This window comes from Coturnix japonica, chromosome 12, assembly GCF_054131305.1.
Source record: "Coturnix japonica strain WE chromosome 12, WE-NBRP24, whole genome shotgun sequence".
Classification (NCBI taxonomy): domain Eukaryota; kingdom Metazoa; phylum Chordata; class Aves; order Galliformes; family Phasianidae; genus Coturnix; species Coturnix japonica.
In genome coordinates this window covers 2950776-2972475 of record NC_140674.1, presented here as the reverse complement: position 1 = coordinate 2972475, position 21700 = coordinate 2950776, and the positions used below count along the sequence as shown (strand labels likewise).

Genomic DNA, 21700 nt, shown 5'->3' with positions numbered 1-21700 from the left:
ATACAGATGGGGTTGCCATGTTTGAAGGGATTGCAGGATAAGCTCTACGTTTTGCTGGAGCTCATCTGCTCTGTGCAGCACTTCCTAGGGTGGCATACAACAAAGGTACAAGCCAGCAAGCTCCTTCACTGGGACTGCCTGAGGCCTACAGAGCACATTTGCAGGAGATGGAAGCTGGCAGCTCTTTGCTGGAAGCTTTTTGCTGACAGTTGTGAACCAGATGGTTAAAAGGTGCTGAGGATCAGGTGAGGAAAAGTGACTTGCATCCAGCTGTGCAAACAGAGGTGCAGCTGGAACACACTCCCCTGCCATGGCAGACAATGCTGAGAGCACAGCAAAGGACACTGACTGTAAACTTGTGAAAAAACTCTAAGGACATTCCTTCCCAAACCCATCCCTAGGTGTCACACAAAACCCAGGACACCACTTCTCCATGGAGCAGTTAACCATACATTCAGGAGAGAGAGTAGCAAAGACAGACAAAGCAGTACTAGAAATCTTGTTCCATCTCATCCTCAATAATGGAAAAAAGCTCATCCCTACCAGAGCTCACAGCTCCTCCAAACTCCAGGCAGTGAAGTAGGGACAAAGCCAACAATTCATGCTCATGATCAGAGCCCAGAGCTATGCCTTCCAAGGACACCCTGCAACTCGTCCTGCAGATCAGAAGCAGCTCAAAGCCAGTTCCATGAAACCTCACTACAATACTCACCTTTGAGACTGATGTACATTTTGTTCCATCTACTCGTTACCTTAAAAATATAGCCTAGAAAATACAAATTCCAACATTATTACCAGCTACTGACAGTAACAACAAAAAAGTAAGACTTAGGAAAACATATGGTGAATTCTAATTTGCTTTCCAAGTGCTGCAGCCCAGCTACATTTTCGAAGCAAGCCTTGATGGGATTATTCCTTGTCCGCATGGAGCTCAACACCAACTGCTTGTGCCAGTCTGTGCCCATAATCTCTATCTGTGTAAGTATCCAGATAATACTATTTCTGCTATTAATAATGATAATAAAAATACCTCCCCCAGATCAAGCCCAGTGAGAAATCACAATCTGAGAGCATTTCAAATGCTGTCAACCATGAAAATCAATCAGCGCTGACAGGCTCAGCTGAAGCAGGCTGGCTGCGGCCATCCCAGCAGGGCTGGAGCACTGCCAGCCTAATCCCCTGGCTGTAAATACAGCGCTGTGTGTGCCTCCTGACAAGGGAAATGAGCAGATTACATGGGGAGGTAACAGGCTTGAGCTGCACCGCAGAACTGACTGGGCTGGGGGAAGACAGCAGCTGGTTCTCTTGTTCTTGAAACTACCTGCTATGGACCAAACTTCTGCAAGTTTCCCCTATACATATATAAAATAAGATGGCAGCTGAAAAAAAACACACAATATCACCCAGTCAAACAGAAAATAAGCAACGTGCCAGTTCACAAATGCAAAGTACAAGCGTGACTTGCACACTGCTGCTGCCAATGCAGCTCTGTGGTGTGACAGCAGGAGTGCTCCCTGCCACCCCACGCTCTGACACCCACTGTGATGAAGAGGAAGGATGCTGTGGAGGGCCCCACTGCAGCACCCTCTGGGAAAGGTACGTTAAGGTGGCAGATGGGCATGTAACCACACCGACATCCACCCACGTCTGTCATCGTTCACAGTGCTCTTAAAGGAAACTGGCATGTTGAAGTCACATTTGCTCACCATTTCTTAAGCTCGTACTGCACTGAAAAGGTGCTCGCTTGCAGCAATGAGAACTAAACCTGGTTCCAATAACGAAAATCCCATTGCTTATTCAGAGTCGTGTCATTCCTTATAACCCATCCTGGACTGTCTTTCCCTATCTCCACCCTTGGGCATCACCAGCACCACGAGCTGTGTCAGTTCCTGCAGCTGGGGTTCTGTTATGCAGGGCTGGCACTTGACAATTACCCCACGAGCTAGAGACAGCACCTATTCTACAAAGCCTCCTCCTTGCATTATGAACATCACCCCAATGAGCCTGCATTGAGGTCTACATGCTGCCGAGACCAGCGGTGCTGCGTGCAGGCAGACATGCTCTGTGCACTTCTGCAGACAGCACTTCAGTGAATGCTAACACGTGCTTTGTAACGAGAATGGTTTGTGTTCTAACAGAAGCATCACACACACGCAGGGGTGAGCCCTTCAAGGCACAGCTTTCCATGCTGCTTCTCACCAAACAGCTGTTACACACAACGTTCTCCGCCTTATCACTATGCATGAATTGGGGTTTGTTTGTTCATTTCCATAAACGTTAGGGATGGAGCTGCTTTCTCCAGAGCCCAAAGGGTGCTCCTGCAAGAACAACGGTCCCCATTATTACCTCGATGCCCATTACTCTCCCATTATTACCTTGATGCCCATTACTCTCCCTTGTTCATTTCCTCCCCTTAGAAATGTAAATCATGCAATCAGGACAAAGCAACACCACCACCTTCCTTATTAAGGCCAATCACTCACAGCCAGTTCCAAAGAGAAAATAATTCAAAGGAGCAATTTCTAAATAACTGTTTAACCAAACTATTGGTGAATTCGCATCAAGTTTGCTTAAATCAGGCTTGAAAAGGAGTTCAGTCCACAGCAAACACTGGTGCTCTTTAAAAAACTATCACCTTTAGCAATAAGCTACTGATCAGCCTTACTTTTGAACAGCTACCGATAACAGGCCAGTGTGCACCTAAGGCTGCACAAGCACAGGTGACCAATGACACCAAGTCTGCTGATAATGGCATACGAAGGCAGGAAAGACAAAGCATTTCAGGAAGTGGCTCTCCACATCGTAGCTAGTTAAACTACAAACCCTATCTTCACAGCATCCAATAAATGCTGAGATGCACAGAGGCCCAAAAGGCAGTTAAAACAAACTAATGGGAATAATATCTGAAGGTGCCACCTCAGGGAAGTCCTTCAGGTTGGAATGCCACTAAGAAAGTTCCCCCTGTCTCCTTGCCCCTACCTGGGCGCCATTTCTCCACATCTCTGAGTTCTGGCAGACATACATTCAGAATGGCAAAGCCAGCACCTGGGACACAAGCAGTACCAATGGTAAAGGGAGCGCTGTAAGTCTGCAGAAATACCTCTGTGGCTGAGGGAAATGAAGAATAAAATGGGAGAGCCCTATGCATTTAAGGCAGGAATCAATTGTGTCTGCTTCGGGCATCTCCACAGATCCCAGGAGGATTTGAGCTGCCATTCACGAGCTGGAGAGATTTCCACCAACCAGATAGATCCAACTGGAGGGATGGGAACAGGAAAGGGAGAAAAGGAAACAAACACCCTGAAACCACCGTGGGTTTGCACTGCAGGCAGGAGCAGGGCTGACAGGGCAGGGGTTGCACCAAGCAGGAGAAGCCAGGCAGGGAGCAAGGGCAAGGCTGAGGACCAGGGCAGCCCCAGGCCGGAATGTGGGATGCTGACGGCCAGCAGGAGCCCAGCATGGCCTCAATACATGCTCCCATTAATCATCTGCTGCTAACTGGGGTTTCAACAGCAAGAGAGCTGGCATCTAATAAAGCCTTGACAGGCTGAAAGGGAGCCCGAGCCTCCGGCCTGCCGCTCTTCTTCCTTTGAGAGCTGGGGTAGAGGCTGGGGGAGAACAAAAAGATGCTGATGATTGATAACAACTTAATATCTTCGTGCAGCTTTATCGGGCTTTTTAACTAATGACTGAGGCAACTTCACCTCTACAAAATCAATCATTGTGTCACAGAAATCTGAAACACTAGAAAATGAAGTGCCTGCCCCAGGGATATAGAGCGTGTGTCATGCTTAAAGTGAACCTAATTCTGCTGGGGGTCCCTAGATGTTATTTTTGACTTTTGTTTCCCTTGGAGATATATTCAGAGATGGAGAGAGACACGCCAAGAGCATCCCGAGTCAGAGCCTTCCCTTCAAGAAGTGAGCTGAGTAAACCCAGCTGCCTTCAACCCCCTTATCAGAACAGCGTGCTTATCACACAGAAGTGAAATCAGTGGTAAAACAAAGTAACTGCAGACACATCAGAGGGAACAACGCCGCCGAAGTGGACCAGGCTGGACAATACAACCCAGCTCCTCCCCAGGATGCATGGAATTCTTCAACAGAAAGGCAAGCAAACCCACGTGGCAGATTCTCACTGAGAAACCCTTGCCTCCCCCATGAGGTTGCACTGGGTCTCAGGGAGGATCTCTCCCTGTTTGTACAGAAAGTCATACTTCTCATCAGTTTCACTTCTTAACAAGAAGAACAAGAGCTCCTGCATTTTCCTTTGCATTCTCTGCAATCTCTTGCTGCTGGTAGGAGCACGAGGGATACCAGCAGCTCGCTGCTGTTGTCTGCACCCTTGTGCAGTGCATCCACACCACTGCTCGTCTCCTCCCACACTACTAATGTGATGCCTCTGCTTCACCACTGAGTCAAAAGTCCACATCCTGACCTCTGGGAAGGCAGAAAATATTCCTCTAACTTATGAAAAGGAACATTTTTCTTAAGTGAGTCAGACACCTCAACTGTGATCAAGGCTTAATTTCCTTAGTGATTTAAATGCTTCAGGAAAAAAAGACCCAAAACAACCAACAAACATATTCTAGTTCCAGATTAATAATCCCCAGCTGGATATTTATGTGACTAAACTCATCATTCTCAACAGCTGTTGCACACTGCCAGGTGAGATCATGGCTCTGCTCTGCAGCCAGCAGATAGCTGTGCTGACCAGGACACAACACACTGCTCTGCTTTTAAACTACTTCAATCTTGTTTGTACCCATACAGACTTTTAACAGACAGAGTCCCAGCCAAAGCACAACTACTTGTACAAGAGGTTTTTTCTCTTTTAAAAGCTCACATTTGAGACAAGCCCTGGGATTTGTTTTTCCCCTTCTACGCAGCACATTATTCAGCCTCTCCTTGTTCACAAACCTTCCAAGAACTCTATTTAGACAAAATCTAAACTGGTATGTTTTTCATACATGGAAATATTCCTAATTCTGCGAGCAGCTGAAGACGTGCTTTTATCTTGCCATGAAGTCATAATGTTTAATTTGCAACATCACAGTTGCTTCTATGGCAACAGATGGTGACATCAAACACAGGATCATGACTTCATGATGGGATCAAGAAGGATTAGTTTTGCTCTGAGGAAGTTAAGATCTAATGCAAACAGATAGCTGCAACAATTGCAAAGAGAATTTACGGCGGGATAGTTTACTGGTTGTGTCAATGTTCTTCTTGTTTACTCTAGGACGAAAATCGCTTTAAATCGACCAGCTGTTCATAAATTAAGCACAAATGGATTAGCTTCAAAACAAGCTCATAGGTTTAAGATGGGGTTTGCATGCATCCCAGCACTGAGCTCCACCTATGCTAAGAAAAAAGCATGTATGGCATTGCAATACCACTTCCTTGCCACAACTGTGAGGACACTTACAGGCCTCAAACAGGTTATGGCAGGAGTGCTGCAGGTCAGGCCATGATTTCTACTGAAGCTTCTATTTTTGTTTTAATTGCTGCTTGTTACCCCTGAAAACCTTGTGGGCACAGTTATTTAATTACATGAGATTCTCTTTCCTAAGGGAGGATGCTCAAAGTGATGAATCCCCCAACCTTTCACCTTTAAGTTACCAAAGCAGGACCAAACAGAGGGTCCCCAGCTTTGTAGGCCTCTCTGGAGAAATCTCTTCATCGTTAATTATCCCGATAAGAGCAGCCCTTGGTAGCTCCACACACGGTCAACAAAGCAACTTCCCCTAAGGAGAAATATGGAGATGGATCTTCCTGGGATGCAGCTGAGTCCGCTGTTGGGATATGGAAATCTGCCTTCTGCAGCTGCTCCAAGGACTCCTGCAGGTGGGAGAAGAGACAAAAATCCTCCTAGAGAGGTAAGTGCCTCCTGGGATCCACCTTCACAGAGAGCTCCAAGCCCATCTGAAGGCGTCCCAGGAGGTTCTCTGCACACTGGTTCTACACACAAAAACCCTGCACTGCACCACGCAGCTCTTTGCTTACTGAAATGTGCCTATTCACAGCAGCGTACATAGAGTCCTTTCAGCACGCGACATTTCACTTTCTGATGAGCACTCGAAGGATTGGACTACAGCAATCTCTGCACCCCCACCGACACTTTTTGTTTCAAAACGGTGCCAGATTCAACAGCTTTCCTGCCTCAAGAAGCAGCGAGCTCACCAGTGTAAGCATGCCCACGCTGCACGGCCATGCCCTGGGAGAAGCACCATGGCTGCCCAGCGGGGTAATTCGGATTTCACGCCCAGTCAGTCTCATGCCTCTTTGTTGAAATGCCAAGTAGGGTATAAAATTCTGTTCCACTATCAGAGTTTTCTTTTACATGGACACATCAATTAGACTACCAGTCCTGCCGCATAAAGCAGATTATGTTGATTAGCACAGCCCCGAAGGAAGGGAAAACTCTGAGCAGTTCTCTCAAGAATTACAGCTGAGCAATGTCTGAACCATGCAGGGGTTGGAGTCATCCCAGTCCACCAATCCTCTTCCATGGGTTTCTAATTACTCTTGTTACAGGGCTCATCTTTTCAAACTTCACTGGACGCTGCATATCACAGTTAATAGCCATTAATTTCTAATCAGCAGGGACTCACCCAGGTAAATGCACGCATTTTGCACCCAAACAATTAATATAACACAGTAAATCAGGAGAACATGGGGCACGATGGATCCTGATGTAGTGGGACACTTGGGTTACATTCATTTCCAGACACATTTAGTTTGAACTGACAGATTATTTGACCTTCTTCTACACACACTTATGTGATAATGGAAAATCTTTTGGACTGCGTTGTCACCTTTACTCTTCTTTTCCTGTCGCTTATCACTTCCAAGCAGCTGCCCTTGTGCTCCCACTGAGCACAGCTCCTATTTCAGCAGCACTATTAGATACCTTGAAAAGGGAGCCAAAGTCTTTTCATTCCTCAGAAACCGTCCAACAGAATGAAAACAATTTCACTTCAAAATAATCATCTTTTAGTGAAATCAAAGGCTGATTATAGAGAAAGGAAAAACCCATCCAGCTCAGCACTGCCGAGATTTGATGAGTTTAAGTTCTGTGCCTCCTTCCCAACAAACAAACCATGGTGGTAACAAACCCCATCTCCCACTCCCTGCCTGCCCACGTATTATACATGGCGCTCACCAGAGCCCTACACGCAGGAGACTGCTTTTGGGCAAAGAAATCCGCTTTTCTTTCTAGAACTGAAAAGCACTGAGGTCAGAACAGGGAACATGGCAGCTCCAGCACCGAACAGCTGGAGGGAGAGGACAACATCTAGGGGAGGTCGATGGAACACTGCATCTGAATGGACACCAGCAGCGAGCTGTTACAGGAGATGTAACACATGCACAGCACTCCATCCAGCAGGTGCCCATTGGTCAGCAGCAGCATAAAAACTGAGGTGGCATTTCATGTTTCTGGTTTTACTAGAAAGACGTATTTAAGATTCAGGTTCTTTCAGCCTTCCTAAAACAGCTCTCAAAATGAACCTGGTGTGCTGCACCTGACCCATTTCCACTTACTCTTCCCAGAAAGCAATGCTCAGAGCTCTGATCAGCAAATGAACCAGGGCGTAGGCTTGCTTGGGTCCACCTTGCATAACACTGTTTATCTGAGCACAAACTCCAGAGGCCCAAAACCCCATCCATATTTCATATCCCACACTTGTTTTCTCCCCACTTTTGCTGCCTGTTTTTTAATGCACCACTGGGTCTCTGTACAACCCCCTCTTATTTTTTGTTGTAAGAGAGCGACGAGGTGAGAAGCAAAACTGAAAGGCCTGACAGTCCCAGCTTCCCACTGACATAATCCCTTGTTTACGTCAAAAACCGGGGGCTGGAAGTGACAAGAAGGCAGCGGAGAGTGGAAGGTGCACGGAATCATTCATAAGGCAGCAGTGACATGACAACCTTCAAAAGGCCAGAGTTGATGTTTGGCAGGCCAGGAGGGTGAGATTGCATTAACTTGCATTTCATTAAGAAAAAATAATACACGGAAACTATTAAGGGGTCCCATGTGGCTCCTTCACCACATTTAATTTAATATCTTTGCTCTCCAGTGACCAATCCACCCCCCATCTTCCTACAAACGATGACTTGTGGGTCTTAACCTTACAAGCGAAGATACATTTGACCCATTAGCTACCCTATTTAAAGGCTTTTGTTAACCTATAGCAGAGAGCTCAGAGCCATGATTTTACTTTGCGACTCCAGATCACGGAAGCAGATGGTGTCATAAAAACCCACCTCCCCCTACCCTACTTATTCAACTTGTGCTGTGTAATTGACATTCATCCTTCATGCTCCATTTTCTAGGCACCATGTCACCACCCGGAGCTGAAGCCGGGGCAGTGGGTATCTAAGAGCTGGTCACAGGGAACGCCTCGGGCAGTGTGTGTGCCTGAAGCTGGTGTTCCTGGTCTATTTCTTGGGAAGAATGCCCCAAATGCCAAAAAACAGGCTCCAAGAAGCAGAGATCTCCTTGAATAAACAACTCCCTTCGCATCTGGGGAATTGAGAAGAGAAACAGAAGACTACTTCATCTCAAATTCAGCCTTGCTCCTACAGTGCCTTCTATGGCTGTTCTCATTTTGGAAGCTCCCTATTCTCACCGCCCAGAACCAGCTTCCCCACCAAACATATTTTCTCCTTCTTGAAAATAACTGTGGGAAAGATAATAAATCCTGGCTCTGCTGGTGAGGGAAGAGGATTTCCCAGTAAGCTGCAAAGTTCACAACCTTCCAAATCCATCTCTTAGGAGAGATCCATGACTCAGAAATAAAGCATGTGGAATTAAGGAATGGAAATAAATCCAAACATGGGCAAGTCTTTTTTATGGTTTTTGTTTTCTTTTCTTACGTTACTTGTCTGAAAAGAAGCTGGAAGGCTAAAAGAGGGAAAAAAAAACCTCACAAAAAAAACCCCACAAAAACAGCCCAACCCAACAACCCCAAGGAACTGTCAAGGGGCATCAAACATGCACATAAGAATAATAATTAAGGAATGATCTGTTTAGATATCCTGTCTCAACGAGTCAAATCGCTACAGAAGAGATTTCCAAAGTCTGGTCTGTTTGATTTTCAGATGGAAAGAAGAAAGGATAGCATTGTGGCCTGATGGTAAAACATTGACATCTTAAGGCAAAGCTAATTCCGCTGCAGCTTAGCACTGGCAGAACATCACTTTGCCTTTTGTGCTTTGAGGTGCTGCTGTAAACCCAAGGAGCGTGTTGGATGCCTGATAACAGGCTGGGTGCGAGCTCCTGGCCACTGGATTCCCTCTTGCTGAGCTGTAATACAGTGACATGTGCAGCAATGAGCTTTCATTGATTTTACATTTGGACCTGGCTCAAACACTCAGGCTGTCTGTCTGCAGAGAAAAAAACACCAAGCAATGTGAGTGTGGGAAGGGCAATGCTGGTATTAAAGCAGCAGAAACGGAAGAAGAACTATTTCAACTCCTTGAAAGAAATGAGCTGCTCCACTGAAATCCACAGAATGAAAAGAGAAAAAGAGGAAAATCTTAAAGGAGAACTAAAATATAGCAAAAATATTAAAAGACAGAGAAAGCTACTGAAAAAGTTATTGACTCTTTGTTGGAATCTGCTCCAACAACGACCACCTCCCTCTGACCAACCCTCGGTACCCTGCTCAATCTCACCAGGCTGCAGACAGCTCCCCCCTCCTCTGACCTGCCCGTTCTACATGTGGGTATCTAGCTCAGCCATTGCATGAATTCCATCCTTGGTGCATTTCACCGCAGTTCCCAGTGCAGGCACATCTGGTGGGAAAGCCAGAGAGGCTGTGCAGGTCTGGCAGGGTCCTGGGAAGCGCACTGACTTGTCTCTGTTTGCTGTCCAAATGGAGACTGCGGGGAAAGCCTGGCTTCTGTCAGCCATCAGATAACAAGTTCTGCAGAAACCTGTGAGCTAACATCACCACCATTCTCAATGAACTGCCTATAGACAGACAGCAAGCAGTGTCATCAGATAAGGGAATCTGCGTACAGACTACAAGATGCCCTGGGCTGCCTCCTCAGTTACAGCACAGCCCACACTCCATGCCTGCTCAGCAGTGGGCCCCTTGGGTGCCGGGAGCAAGCTGCTGCCCAAAAGCAGCCTGGGTACAGCTGATGCTGCCACACAACTTCAGGTAAAGCAAATCTTCCTGTGCGCTTGGACCAGACACAGCTTTGATATACAAGTCCCAGACTGCCACTGCAAACACAGGGAAAAACAGTAGGGAAAATCAGTGCGATTGACCCATCGAAAAACTCAATAGCTCATCTTGATCAATCGTGGGCCTCCAAATGTCCACAGGTGGGCAGACACTTCAGTGGCCCGTGTCCTTGCCCTGCTCACCAGCAGTCTCACGTTCCTCCGGCTCATCACAACTCAGGCCTGGATCCTGCAATGCAGCAATGCAGCTACAGCTGTGGCAGGTGCAGAGCAATGGCAGGGTGCTCACCTGGAAGGCTCCAAGCCAGGCAGAGACTAATGGCCCACAATGACAACGCAATCAGCAGCACAGCTGTCATATCTCTGCCTCTTTTCTGCACACCATTTATAAAAGCTGAAGAAAAGAGCATGTGGGCTTAGGTGCCATGAGATCTGCAGTGCATGAGGTGACATGCAGTGGGAATGACAACACTGCTATGTGAGGCTGCAACTTGCTGGGCTGCTTCTCTGTATCTAGAGGACAGATTTCACCTTTTCTAAAGGAGCTTCCATTCCCATCCTTCTCGCCATCACTTATTTTGGTTCACACCAAACAGTGAGGGAAAGTTCACAAATCTGTGCTGATGTTTAGAGAACGTGCTACAGGCAACAGCTAATGGGTTATTAATAGAGCAAAAGCTGCTGCAGATTAGTGTACATTCCCTAATTGCAAAGCAAAATGTTTATCTCACTAAGTGTGTGGCACTGCCATCAAATCTCAGTTATCTTCCCATTCCCACCCCTCAACCCCACAGTCACACAGGAACCAGGCCACAGTGGAAACTCACCCCAGTGTCTGACTGACTACACTCACCAGTTTTTCTAATACCAGCCTTCTGTGCTCCCCCAAGCACTCCAGCATGCATCAAAGCTGCAAGGACTGAGCTGCAAGCAGCCGCTGCTGCTGTCTGCATGTTGCTTCTTTTCATCCCAGCCCCTGCCCGTTTGTCTCCCCCATGAATGAGATGACAGGCTTAAGTGGAGGCAGGCATTAATTACAGGGTTTGTTCTGAACCTAGCACAGCACAGAGATAACATAATCACGTCTTTTCAGCGCTACTACGGCATAAATGATGCACGGCCCCTTCAGAGCTGTCTCCTGCCCAGATGTTCTGCCTGCTGTCTGCAATGCACAGCCCTTAGCAGGGTTATGGGAGCCAGCACAGGGTCAGGCACGCCTGGTTCCCTTTGTCCGCTCCCTCTCCCTCCTGTGCTCGGCTCCTCACAGCTGCTCCACATATGGAACAGGCAGCGATCAGATGATCCTGATCTTTGAAAAGGAAATATCTTTTCTTTAATAACGTAGAGCTTTTCCTAACCACCCCACTAATAGAAGCCATAGATCTTTTTCCTTTCCCTCTGGCACTGATTTCTAGCGTAGCTGGCACTGTGAGTACTCAGACCGGCTGCCACAGAGCAGGGAGCACCAGGTGACATAAAGTGCCTGTGCTGGATCCTCCCCATGCTCACAAGCAGCCAACACGTCGTCACCCAACAGCCTCCCTGCTGGGCAGCCTCTGAGATGAGCCTCCCAGGGGTCTTCTTCAAGAACAAAGAGCAGCAGGCAATAAATGGGTGCTGTCAGAGAAGGGCCAGTAATGAAATATTGGTGGCTTAACACTATGAGAACATGTGGGGACAAGAATTCAACCAGGCATGTCACCTCTGCAGCAGGTGGGGAAGGCAGGACTATGGGATTTGGATGGCGGTGACAAGTGAGCAGAATCTGCCACTGCTGCTCAGGTAGGAAACGATATGATGGCAAACGACACCGCGTGCAGCTCTGCTGAGGCAGGGACAGTCCCTGCAGAAGCACTGAGCAAGTGTGCATGGTTAGCGATACATTTCCCACGCATGTGATGTGCTGGGGGCCCAGTTGGCAAAGACAAAGCCCTCCTGCTTTTGCTAGCAAGACAGATGTGCTCAGTGCTGTGCCTTCTTCTGAAAGCTCTTTTTTTTTTGCTTGGAACAACTACCTTGCAGAAGAGCTGCAGCAGCGCCCAGGGGCCGCTCAAGGATTTGTTTCTGAGCTGGCAGCTGGTGGGCAGCTCCTGTTGGGCTGCCCAGCACACACCGCACTGAGGCAGAGTGCTCCACTTCTGCATGAGGACACAGCTGCACGGCCCCTGGAGCTGAGCTCCGTGCTGCTCCACACACCGTCCTGGGCTCTCCCTGGGGAGATGGCAGCCAGGCCAGGGGGAAGCCTCGCCATCTGCTTCTGCCAGCAGCTGCTGCAGAGGAGCTGGGCTTCTCGGATGGGATTTCTTAGCTGGTCTGTCCTCATTCGCTCGTAATTGCAGCATGTGGGGTTGGGTATCTGGCCCCTTTGGGAATAGTTTCCTTTTTGCCTTTTCCTCACCGCCCAGCCTCATGCAACCAGCACAGTAAGCCGCTAGCTTCGGATCTCAGTGTTAACAGTGTGTGCTTGAAGCCCAGAAGGCCATTTGTATCCTGGACTGCCAGAGCACGAGGGAAGGTACCGTCGTACCCTGCTCTGCCCTTTGTGAGACTCCATCTGCAGTACTGTGTCCAGGCCTGGGGCACCCAGCACGGGTGTGATGTAGAGCTGATCCAGAGGAGGGCCACGAAGATGAAAAGAGGGCTGGAGCATCTCTCCTATGAAGAAAGGCTGAGGGAGGTGGGCTTGTTCAGTGTGAAGAATGCTGTGGAGAGGCCTCACTGTGGCCTTCCAGTACTCAAGGGGAGCTTAAAAGCAGGAGGGATACTGACTTTTTATGTGGGCTTATAATGATAGGACAAGGGGGAATGGTTTTAAATAAAGGAGGGGAGATTTAGATTAGATGTTAGGAAAAAAATTCTTTACTCAACAGCTGCCCAGATAAGCTGTGTGTGCTCTGTCCCTGGAAGTGCACAAGGCCAGGCTGGATGGCCTGGGCAGCCTGATCTGGTGGGGGACAATTCTGCTCACAACAAGGGCTGGAACTGGATGACCTTTAATACTCCTTCCAACCCAACCACTCCATCATTCTATGGTCAGTACCATAGGGTATCTGCTACCTAATGCCTGCAGGCATTCGATGCATGTAAAGTGATGTTTCTCTCACAAATAATGATGAAGAAAAGACAGTTCATGGAACCATATTCTTTGATGCAAACTGTGCCTCAGTTGTACAACTGCAAAACCACTTCAGCTCCAGTAAAGCCAGTATCTATTCTATTACATCACATAGAATATTGTGTATAGATGCTGTGTCAAAGCTCAGCCAGCAGTATTACAGTGTGACAGACTCCAAACACAGCTTTTCTGTGGCTGGAGGAGCAGTCAGAGAATGCTTCGTGATGTACAAAAGGAGAGAAAGAGAGTAAAACAAAGAAATAAAACCATAAAATGCATAAAAACACTCATCAGAGCAATACTCAGAGTATATACACTTACCTAGCATGCATCAATGGGTGGAACAGGTTCAAGTTGGAAGGCATCATGGAAGCATGCAAAAAGAAGAGAGAGAATAAAATTAGTTCAGAGATATGTAATTCCAGCTACCTCGATAACAGGAGCTAAAAGCACACCAAACAAAATCACACCCAGTATTCATTCTAGCAAGCAAAGCTTATTAAATGAGTACTACAACCCAAATGCAGCCTCTGCTATGCAGCGGTTTGCATCATTAGTAGCAATGGCAAGTTCAGGTGAGTTCATACAAAAGCCAGGACTGAAAAGAAGCCCGTAGTGCACCGTGGATGGGACAAAGCTCCACCTGCCAGGCTTGCAGCAGCTGCCCACCTCAGACTGGCTCTGCACACATACACAGCACAGGTGGATCAGCACTGGTGGCTCAGGGCCACAAAGGCCAGGCTCTGCCTTCAGATCTCATTGACTTTGGTTAAGAAGTTTTAGGAACTTGATTCCTATTGAGCCCCTTAATTCTTAGCTGTGCTAAGCCTGAAGCAAATTTCAAGAGCAGATAATCACCAGGGGAAAAAGAAACGCCTTAGTAAGAGAGGGATAAAAAGACAGGAAAAACGAGTAATCTTCAAAACACCTTTATTTTACACCTCTACCTACTGAGGCTCTTCTCGCAGTCTGTGATATTTACTTTACGCAGTCTAGCCCTTTTTGCCCCATTACATGGCAAACATCTTAATTCTTAATGATTTTACAGTGGAACAGTCAGTCTGCAGCCCTGCCAGCTGCAGTATCTCACAATAACCCACATTCCTGCTACAAACAACACCAGCTGTTTACCCCAGCCATACACACACGCCTTTTTGCCGTACTGGGACTGTGCTCTCTGGGGCCAGCTATGACCCTCGATGGGAAGCCTTCCTCCTCTCACCACCAGCCCATGTAGCACTCTTAGAAACTGCTGGCAAAAGACATATTTTCTTGGTTTCTTTGTTAATCTAAACTCAGTTTACAAGCAAACAACTCAAGCAACTCGGGGCAGAGTTAGAGGTAGGTGAAAGCACGGATGGCACTCGATCTTTATCAGCAATAATATTTTAGTCACTGTGTGGTTCTGCTGACATAACTCAGCTCTGATCTGCAGCTCCAGACCTGCTGCCTCATTAAGGAGGATAAATGTGCCTTTATCTTTACAAGCGAGCACTTCTGCAGGATTAGAGCTGCAGAGGTATAAAGAAGAGAGATTGTTGCTGGCCACCTTCCGCGGCGTATTAGAGAAACCTATATGAGATCCCAAAGGCAGACAGTAATAGGCCTTAAGATTAGAGGTATGTGGCATTGCCAAGGAGATGGTGTAAGCCCTCCCGGGCTGACAGATGCAGCAGGAGCAGTGAGGAAACAAAAAGCAGACGAAGGCAGCTGTAAAAGAGATGACACAAACATCACACATCTCTGCTGAGAACTTCTTCCCAGCTTAGGTTGTGAGCTTAATAATTACAGCATAACGAAAAAACCCCACCACAGCACAACACTGTGTCGAGCATTTCTCAAATCCTAATTCCCATTACAAGCCCTCATATCCAGACCTGTGAGGCAGCTGTGATGCTACAAGGGAGCAAGACCCCAACAGCATCCTCCCGTACAAGGACTCTCCTGGGGGTAGGTAACCCTTCCTGCACACCCAGGGCTCAGCTGTTAGATGAGGTTCTGCTCCAAGGCCCTGGGCACAGAGGGACAGAACTGCATGGTTATTCCATAGCTCAGATCAGAATGGCATCACCACTTGGGACCTCCTGTGACATCACCCAACAGCCCTTCTGTGATCTAAGAGGAGGAGAACGGCTTCCACTAACACAAACATCTCTCCAAACACCTTGACTTTCGTTGCTCCTAAAATAAGCCAACGCTTCATTGAAGTACAACCATATGGTTAATGCTACAGGGTTGTTTTTTGCTTCAGATCAATCATAAAAAGGTTTGTGTGGAATGAAACTACACTGATTCCTTCTAATTGTTGCTGCAGACTTTTCATTTTCTCTTACTGTATGAACTAAGTTCATTTTTCATTGGACACGGATGGAATTACCGTTTTCTCCCCTCTGTACATTTAAAACGCTTTCAGTATCCCACTTTGAGAGTTCCCAGATTCAGCAAAATGAGAAATAATCAATAGATGTCAAAACTTTAATAGGCAATAAAGGCGAGGCTTCGTTTTAAAACAGATTTGCTTAGCCAAGTATATTGGCTGTTTGTTTCACTAAAGACCAAGAGGTAATTTTCAGGAAGCCTAAGGGTGCCCCATGCCTCTGTGGTACACGGACCATTCTGTTTGCTCTGAGAAACCAACGAGGTGCTTTAATGGACTGGAATTGTCACAGTTGCCCTCCCACAAAGCAACCAGGACCACCAGCCCCCTGTCAGCAAAGCAGGGGCTCTGGGCAGCAATCCCACCCTGATCCAGTGCAGCTTGTTCCGAGGGCAGGGCTCATCTCAGAGAGCATTACAGAGCTGCCTGCTTTAGAAAGAACAAGAATATTTACAGGAAAAGCTGGTAAAAATAGTCCTAACATGTTACTTCTTTTCAGGCTCATCTAAGGATTGAGAAAATGGTTTTGTTCTAAGGATGGGAGGACTACAAGGTTTGCTTTGAATGAGAAGGAAGCGGTCGAGGCTGGCTGACAGAGCTCAGGGTCCCGGCTCTTTGCCCTGTTGTACAGCAGCATTTCCCCTTCCTATGCTCATTTTCCTCCTGCCTTTGATTGCAGGCATCTGCAAGCAGAACTGGCTGTTACCACAAGCTTCTGTGATGTACAACAACAACAAAAAAGCAAAAAGGCAACACGATTTACAGCATTTTGTACCACCAAATGACAATGATTTTGCAATGATTTCCCTCAGCAAAGCAGCTGAAGCACCAACCCGGGTTCTCCCCCAGTCTCATCAGCTCCATTCAAATACAGCTTTTCATCTGCTGTTTGTCAAGTTCAAGATTAAGAGGTTGCTCTTATTGACAAAGGGATGTCAGCTCCTGAAAAGCACTTCCTCTGTGGATTCTGTGGTTACAAAAAGCTTTCCAAAGCCTTTCACAAGGTCTGCCTGAGTTTTCCATCCCTCTGCCCTGCCTTTAGCCTACAGAGCCTTTTGGTGATGAAGCTGCACTCAGACAGATGCTCTTTAGCCAAACATCTCTTTACTAAAGGTGTAGAGGTCAACAAGTATGAAAATACCTGGGGCCTCAAAATTTTTCTGTTCAGAGGAGAGCAGCCCCAAACCACTGACAGTGTGTGTATCAGCCCTATAATGGAGAAGGGGAGCCCATAGGGATGGAGGCACCAAACAGAGGTTAAAGCACTGTGGGTGCCAGTGGGATACGGTACGGCTGCAGTGGAAGGGGAAACACATGCAAACATCCATCCCATACCATTAGATGCCCAGCAATACTTTTATACCAAAGTGATTTATAGGCCAGCTGCTGTCAGAACTGAAAGCAGTGCTCAGGAAAATGTTGTCCTATACATCAGCAACAGAAGGAATAAAGCCATCTTGCAGTCATTTCCCTAGGGCTAGATAAAAACAAACAAACCACCACCACAACTGTTTCCTGTACCGTGCTAAACTCAGGTTGAGCTCTCTGCATTGACAGAGCGAAGCATAGCACAGGGGCAGTGCTTCCTCATGCCTTCATTTAAACCCAGCACAAACCTGGGGGGACACCTTTTTCCAAAGGGTTTTCCATGCATTTTGTTTGTTTTGCAGCACAGTCTGGCATTTATTAGGCCTGGATAAGAGCACTGTTGCACTACAGAAGTACTGTTGCATAAGAAACGTTCGGACACGCAATTCTCCGTTCTCATCCCCTACGATTTCATGTAGAGGCGGGGAGCTCCCACATTCTGACCTTGCTTCCCAGCACTTCAGTTTGCTGGCTAAGAGCAGCCCTGCCCACAGCCAGCGCTGAGCAGCATTTTCCCCAGCCCAGAGTGATGCAGGCTTTCCTTGCCAGCCTTTCTGTGCTCCAGTGGGATGCAATCTGGCAACGCTGAGCTCTGGATCTCATCACACGGGAGAATCTATCTGGAAGAGGTCACAGCGTAAGTTTTTGCCCAGATGTGGGCACTTATTCCAGGGAATCCTTATTGAATTTTTTATCCTTCTAGGAAGAACCCAGGAGTGACGCAGGGGAGTTGTGCTATGGCTGTAAAACTGCTAATCCTGGAAACCAGCTTCCAGCCCACGGCCAGCACAGCAGGGCAAGGACTCAGAGCTGCTGGGTCCATTCCCAGCAGAGCTGATGGAAGCACGCTTTGCTTTGCATGTGAAGAGTTTCCAAGCCCTGAGATATGCCACACTTTCTTAGCTCTGCTGTTTTCTCTCCCAGCCAGGCAGAAAGGTAGATGTTTAATCCATAGCCTCATTACTTGTCCTAATGAAATGTCAGCAGCACATGCACAGGTGTTTAAGTGCTGCTGGAACGTCTGCAGATGGCAGTGATCCCTCTGGCAGGGAAACCATCGCAGTCAGCTGCCTCCAAAAGGGCACAGAGGCAGTGCAAGGTCACAGGAGACCTCTGACCTTCATCTGCAGCACTCAAGCAGCTTTAGCACTCCCTCCCTTTGTTTTCCCAAGCCCAGAATGCATTCCCTCTTTCCCCAGCCCTCGCTGGCAATGCAGCCTCAGAGGGGTTCCACGTTATTCAAAACAAGTGCAAATGTGTGACCTAGGGGAGACCTGGCTGGGACCTAACAAAAGAGAGCCACAAACAGCCGGCCCTGAATGCAGCCAACTCTGCCTCCCTGCCTGCTCCCCGGCACTCCCGGGAGATGCAGAGCGTTTATCTGCATTACAAGCCCCAAGCTCTCTCAAAGCATCCTTCTTCCCAGCCACAGCGGTGGGCGTGATTTATGGCTGCTCTCAGCCCTGGGTTGGGAGCCACGGCCCTGGCTGCAAGCAATGGAACGGTGCTGGCTGACAGCAATCCAAGGGGAAAGGACATATGAGAACTGAGGAGAGAGAGAGAGAGCAAAGAAAGAAGAGGCCGATGTGCTCATGTAGTCAGATTCCTGCCACTTCCACCCCCTTGGTTTCAATTAAAAAATTAAAGATCATATGACTGCCAAAATCTCCTACCTGGCATTTCCTTCCTGAAAGCGGGAATGGAAGAGCCTAAAGGGGGTGGGGGGAAAAGGACTGAATTCCTGCACACATTTCCTTTCTCTCAGCTGTAAGCCACACAACAAAAAAAGCCTGCAGATCCTCCGACAGCCACAGACGGCCACCGTGGTTAGAAAGCAAGACAAAAAGGAGGAAGAAATACAAAGCAACAAAGCAACATTCTCAGTAAGGCAGACGGAGCTGCCTTTGTGTTTTATGTCTGGAGTCAGGCACAAGCATAAAAGTAGTTGGCAAGTCTCATCCTGCTCCTTGGCTGCTGCAAAACCACTGCACCTTTTGGCACAGTCAGCAGCTTCTGATAGAGCCCCACCAGAAGAGGCACTGCGGGTGACAGGAGGAGCCTGCAAACCTGAATGCAGGGAGCTGGGCTCTCATAGCTCCCATCAAAGCTGTGCTAAAACATACCTGAGAGCTGACAGCTTCCTTGTCTGCCTCAACAACACCTGTGCTGTCTCAGACTGGCACAGAAAGACCTGAGTTAGAGCAATGAATTCCAGACTCTGCTCATCTGTAGCTGGCTGGAAAGTTCTCCTGGTGACAGTTTCTATGTCTGGTCTCCATGCAAGGTGAGGAACCACAGAGGTTTATAAATTCAGCTGGCCTTTACCCGAAGTAGAGGCAGACTAGTATTTGTAATGCCACAAGATTTGAAATTAGGCACAAAAAAAAAATAGAAATCAAACAGTCGCCTTGGAATAAACAATAAAATCTGGGGAAGACAAGAATAAAAGATTACAATGTCAAGTGCTTGAAAACAAAGATGCTGATGAAGAGTCTCTAGGTCTGTATAGGCTTGTTTATTCTGTTCCAGGTTTGGCTGGAAAGCATTTTCACCTGTTACAGTGCATGGCAATGTAACCCCTTCCTTCACAAACAAGAAGGTAACCTTTGTGTCCAGCTGTCCATGCATACTGTCACTAGGACCTGCAGTCCTGCCAGGGCAGCAGGAGATTGGCATCTGAAGAACACCCATGGGGCACAGGGTGAGAGGGGTGTGGAAACTGGTATACATTCAAACAGATGGAATCTCACCTGCCTGGGCTCTCCACGGAGCGAAACCTGTTTAGGCAACTGCTCAGAGAACAACTGAAGTTGGCATTAAGACCATCAGGGGAACAGCAGGGCTTTCACTCATGTTCCAGCTCTGATGGTACAATGGAAGGCTCCGCTCCCCGGGCTGCTCGGGTGGGTTTATCAGAGGTCAGGGCAGCACCAGGCAAAGCAGGGAAGAAAAAGGTGGTGGGTATGCTGGTTTTGTAGCTGAGATTTTCCTCTTTCAAACGGTGTTATTGCTCTCTTTGTATCTGCTGTAGTTTCCAGGGAAATAAACTGGAGGCATTACTTTTGGAGTGACCCACGTTAGTGCCATCCACCCGACTGTCACAAGGGCAATGCTCAGCTGAAGGCTGAGCCTCTGAGAGACGCAGGGCTTGTGCTGAGAGCTGAGGTTTCCAACTAAGGGAACAACAGGAAGCGGTTACCGCCAGCCAGCAGAGCCGTGAGGAACGTGGTGACACGCGGCCAAAAGTCGGCCTTTCTAAACACCAACAGTCGCCCTGCGGAGCAAATTCTCTGTTATTTGCTGACTGTAGCACTCCCAATGAAGGTACCTGCTCACACACAGCTCCAACGTCGAGGTCTAATTATCATCTGCTTGTTATCATTACAGCCTTATCTTGTCCCCACGTGATTTATGCAGACAACACGGGCAAGCAGAAGAAGGCAGCTTTGTGCCACAGACTTCTCTTATTGCACTGTACAAGCTATGTAACTTCTTCATGCCTCTCCATGTGCAATTTGGAAAGCCTGCAGGCCACGGGGCGCATTCACACCGCTCCCAGCATCATCCCGCTGTCAGATCCCCACCTGCCTACGTATCAAACTCCCCAAAAACACTACATAGCAATCACTGTGTTCCAATGAAGACCTTAAAACAATGCAGATCCTAAGCCAGCTCGGCGAGGTCCTGCTGCTGGCCCAAGCAGTCCCAGCTCCATATGTCCCTATGCCCCCTCCTCCCTTTCTGCAGGTGGAAGGTGATCACACTGGCTAAAGACAGCCTTCGTTTGGAAAGCTGGCTCACATATGTCAAGGAACAGAGATGAGCCTCAAAGATCCTCAGTTTTGGCATGGGAACTGAGGTAAAAAGTTGAGGGGCAAAAGCTTGTGGTCCAAGGAAGGAGAGCACGGCTGTGTTTCTAGCCCTGACTCTGAGCTCTGCTCCATTCTTCCTGCAGAAACACAAGACTCTCCTTCAAGGTCTGATGGCAATTTCTCTATATTGGTGGTCAGCACAACTGCTTCAATCTAAGGACAGAAACAGCTACAGCGATATCCCAAATAAATACGCAATTAAGGAAATAATTTCTTTGCTAAAGTTGGCAATTATATCAGCTGTAGCCAGCAGGTGCTGCTCTGGCAATAGGAAGTGAGGAGTTACAAAAGCTGGGTAACAACAACTGAACTACAGGAAGACAAAAGAAACGTCCTATGGATATACAGACATACCAACAAAAGAACCATACAACAGTTTCTTGCCTACTCCAGCGTTAAGCGGCAGCCCAAACATGCAGGAAGTAGAGGGAAAAGGAAGAAGAGACACAAACATTTTATTTATTTATCATAATTATTTTTTAAACAAGAATTAGCTGAAGAATTGCTGGGCACTTGCCCCCTCCCCTTATGTCTGTAACCTCTCCTCTTTCCCAACCACCTCCAATCCAGAGGGAAAACATAAGGGGCTTTCTATTCATGGAATATTTATGGACCTGGAGACCTGGGGGCCTTGAAAAAGAAGAAAGACTCATGCATAATACAGGGGTGGAACTCGCCGTATGAAAAGGCGAATTTACCACACTGACAGACTGAACAGAGAGGCTGAAAACCCATTAGAGGCAAAAGAGATGGTTCAAAAGTTGTTAACAC

The 21700-nt window shown here is 47.6% G+C and overlaps 1 protein-coding gene across 3 annotated transcripts in view; it reads right to left on the bottom strand.

Moving 5' to 3' along the window:
• The window catches only part of HS6ST1 (heparan sulfate 6-O-sulfotransferase 1), a 142349-nt gene that overhangs the window by 86794 nt on the left and 33855 nt on the right, over positions 1-21700 (bottom strand). Inside the window, exon 1 of one of the 3 annotated variants that reach the window (XM_085512561.1) lies at positions 713-761. The exons of the other annotated variants lie outside the window; for them this stretch is intronic. Coding sequence (XP_085368687.1) covers positions 713-741 — 29 coding nt within the window. The 5' untranslated portion in view covers positions 742-761. Of the gene's footprint in view, positions 1-712; positions 762-21700 lie in introns of those variants that run through there. 3 annotated transcript variants of the gene reach the window in all.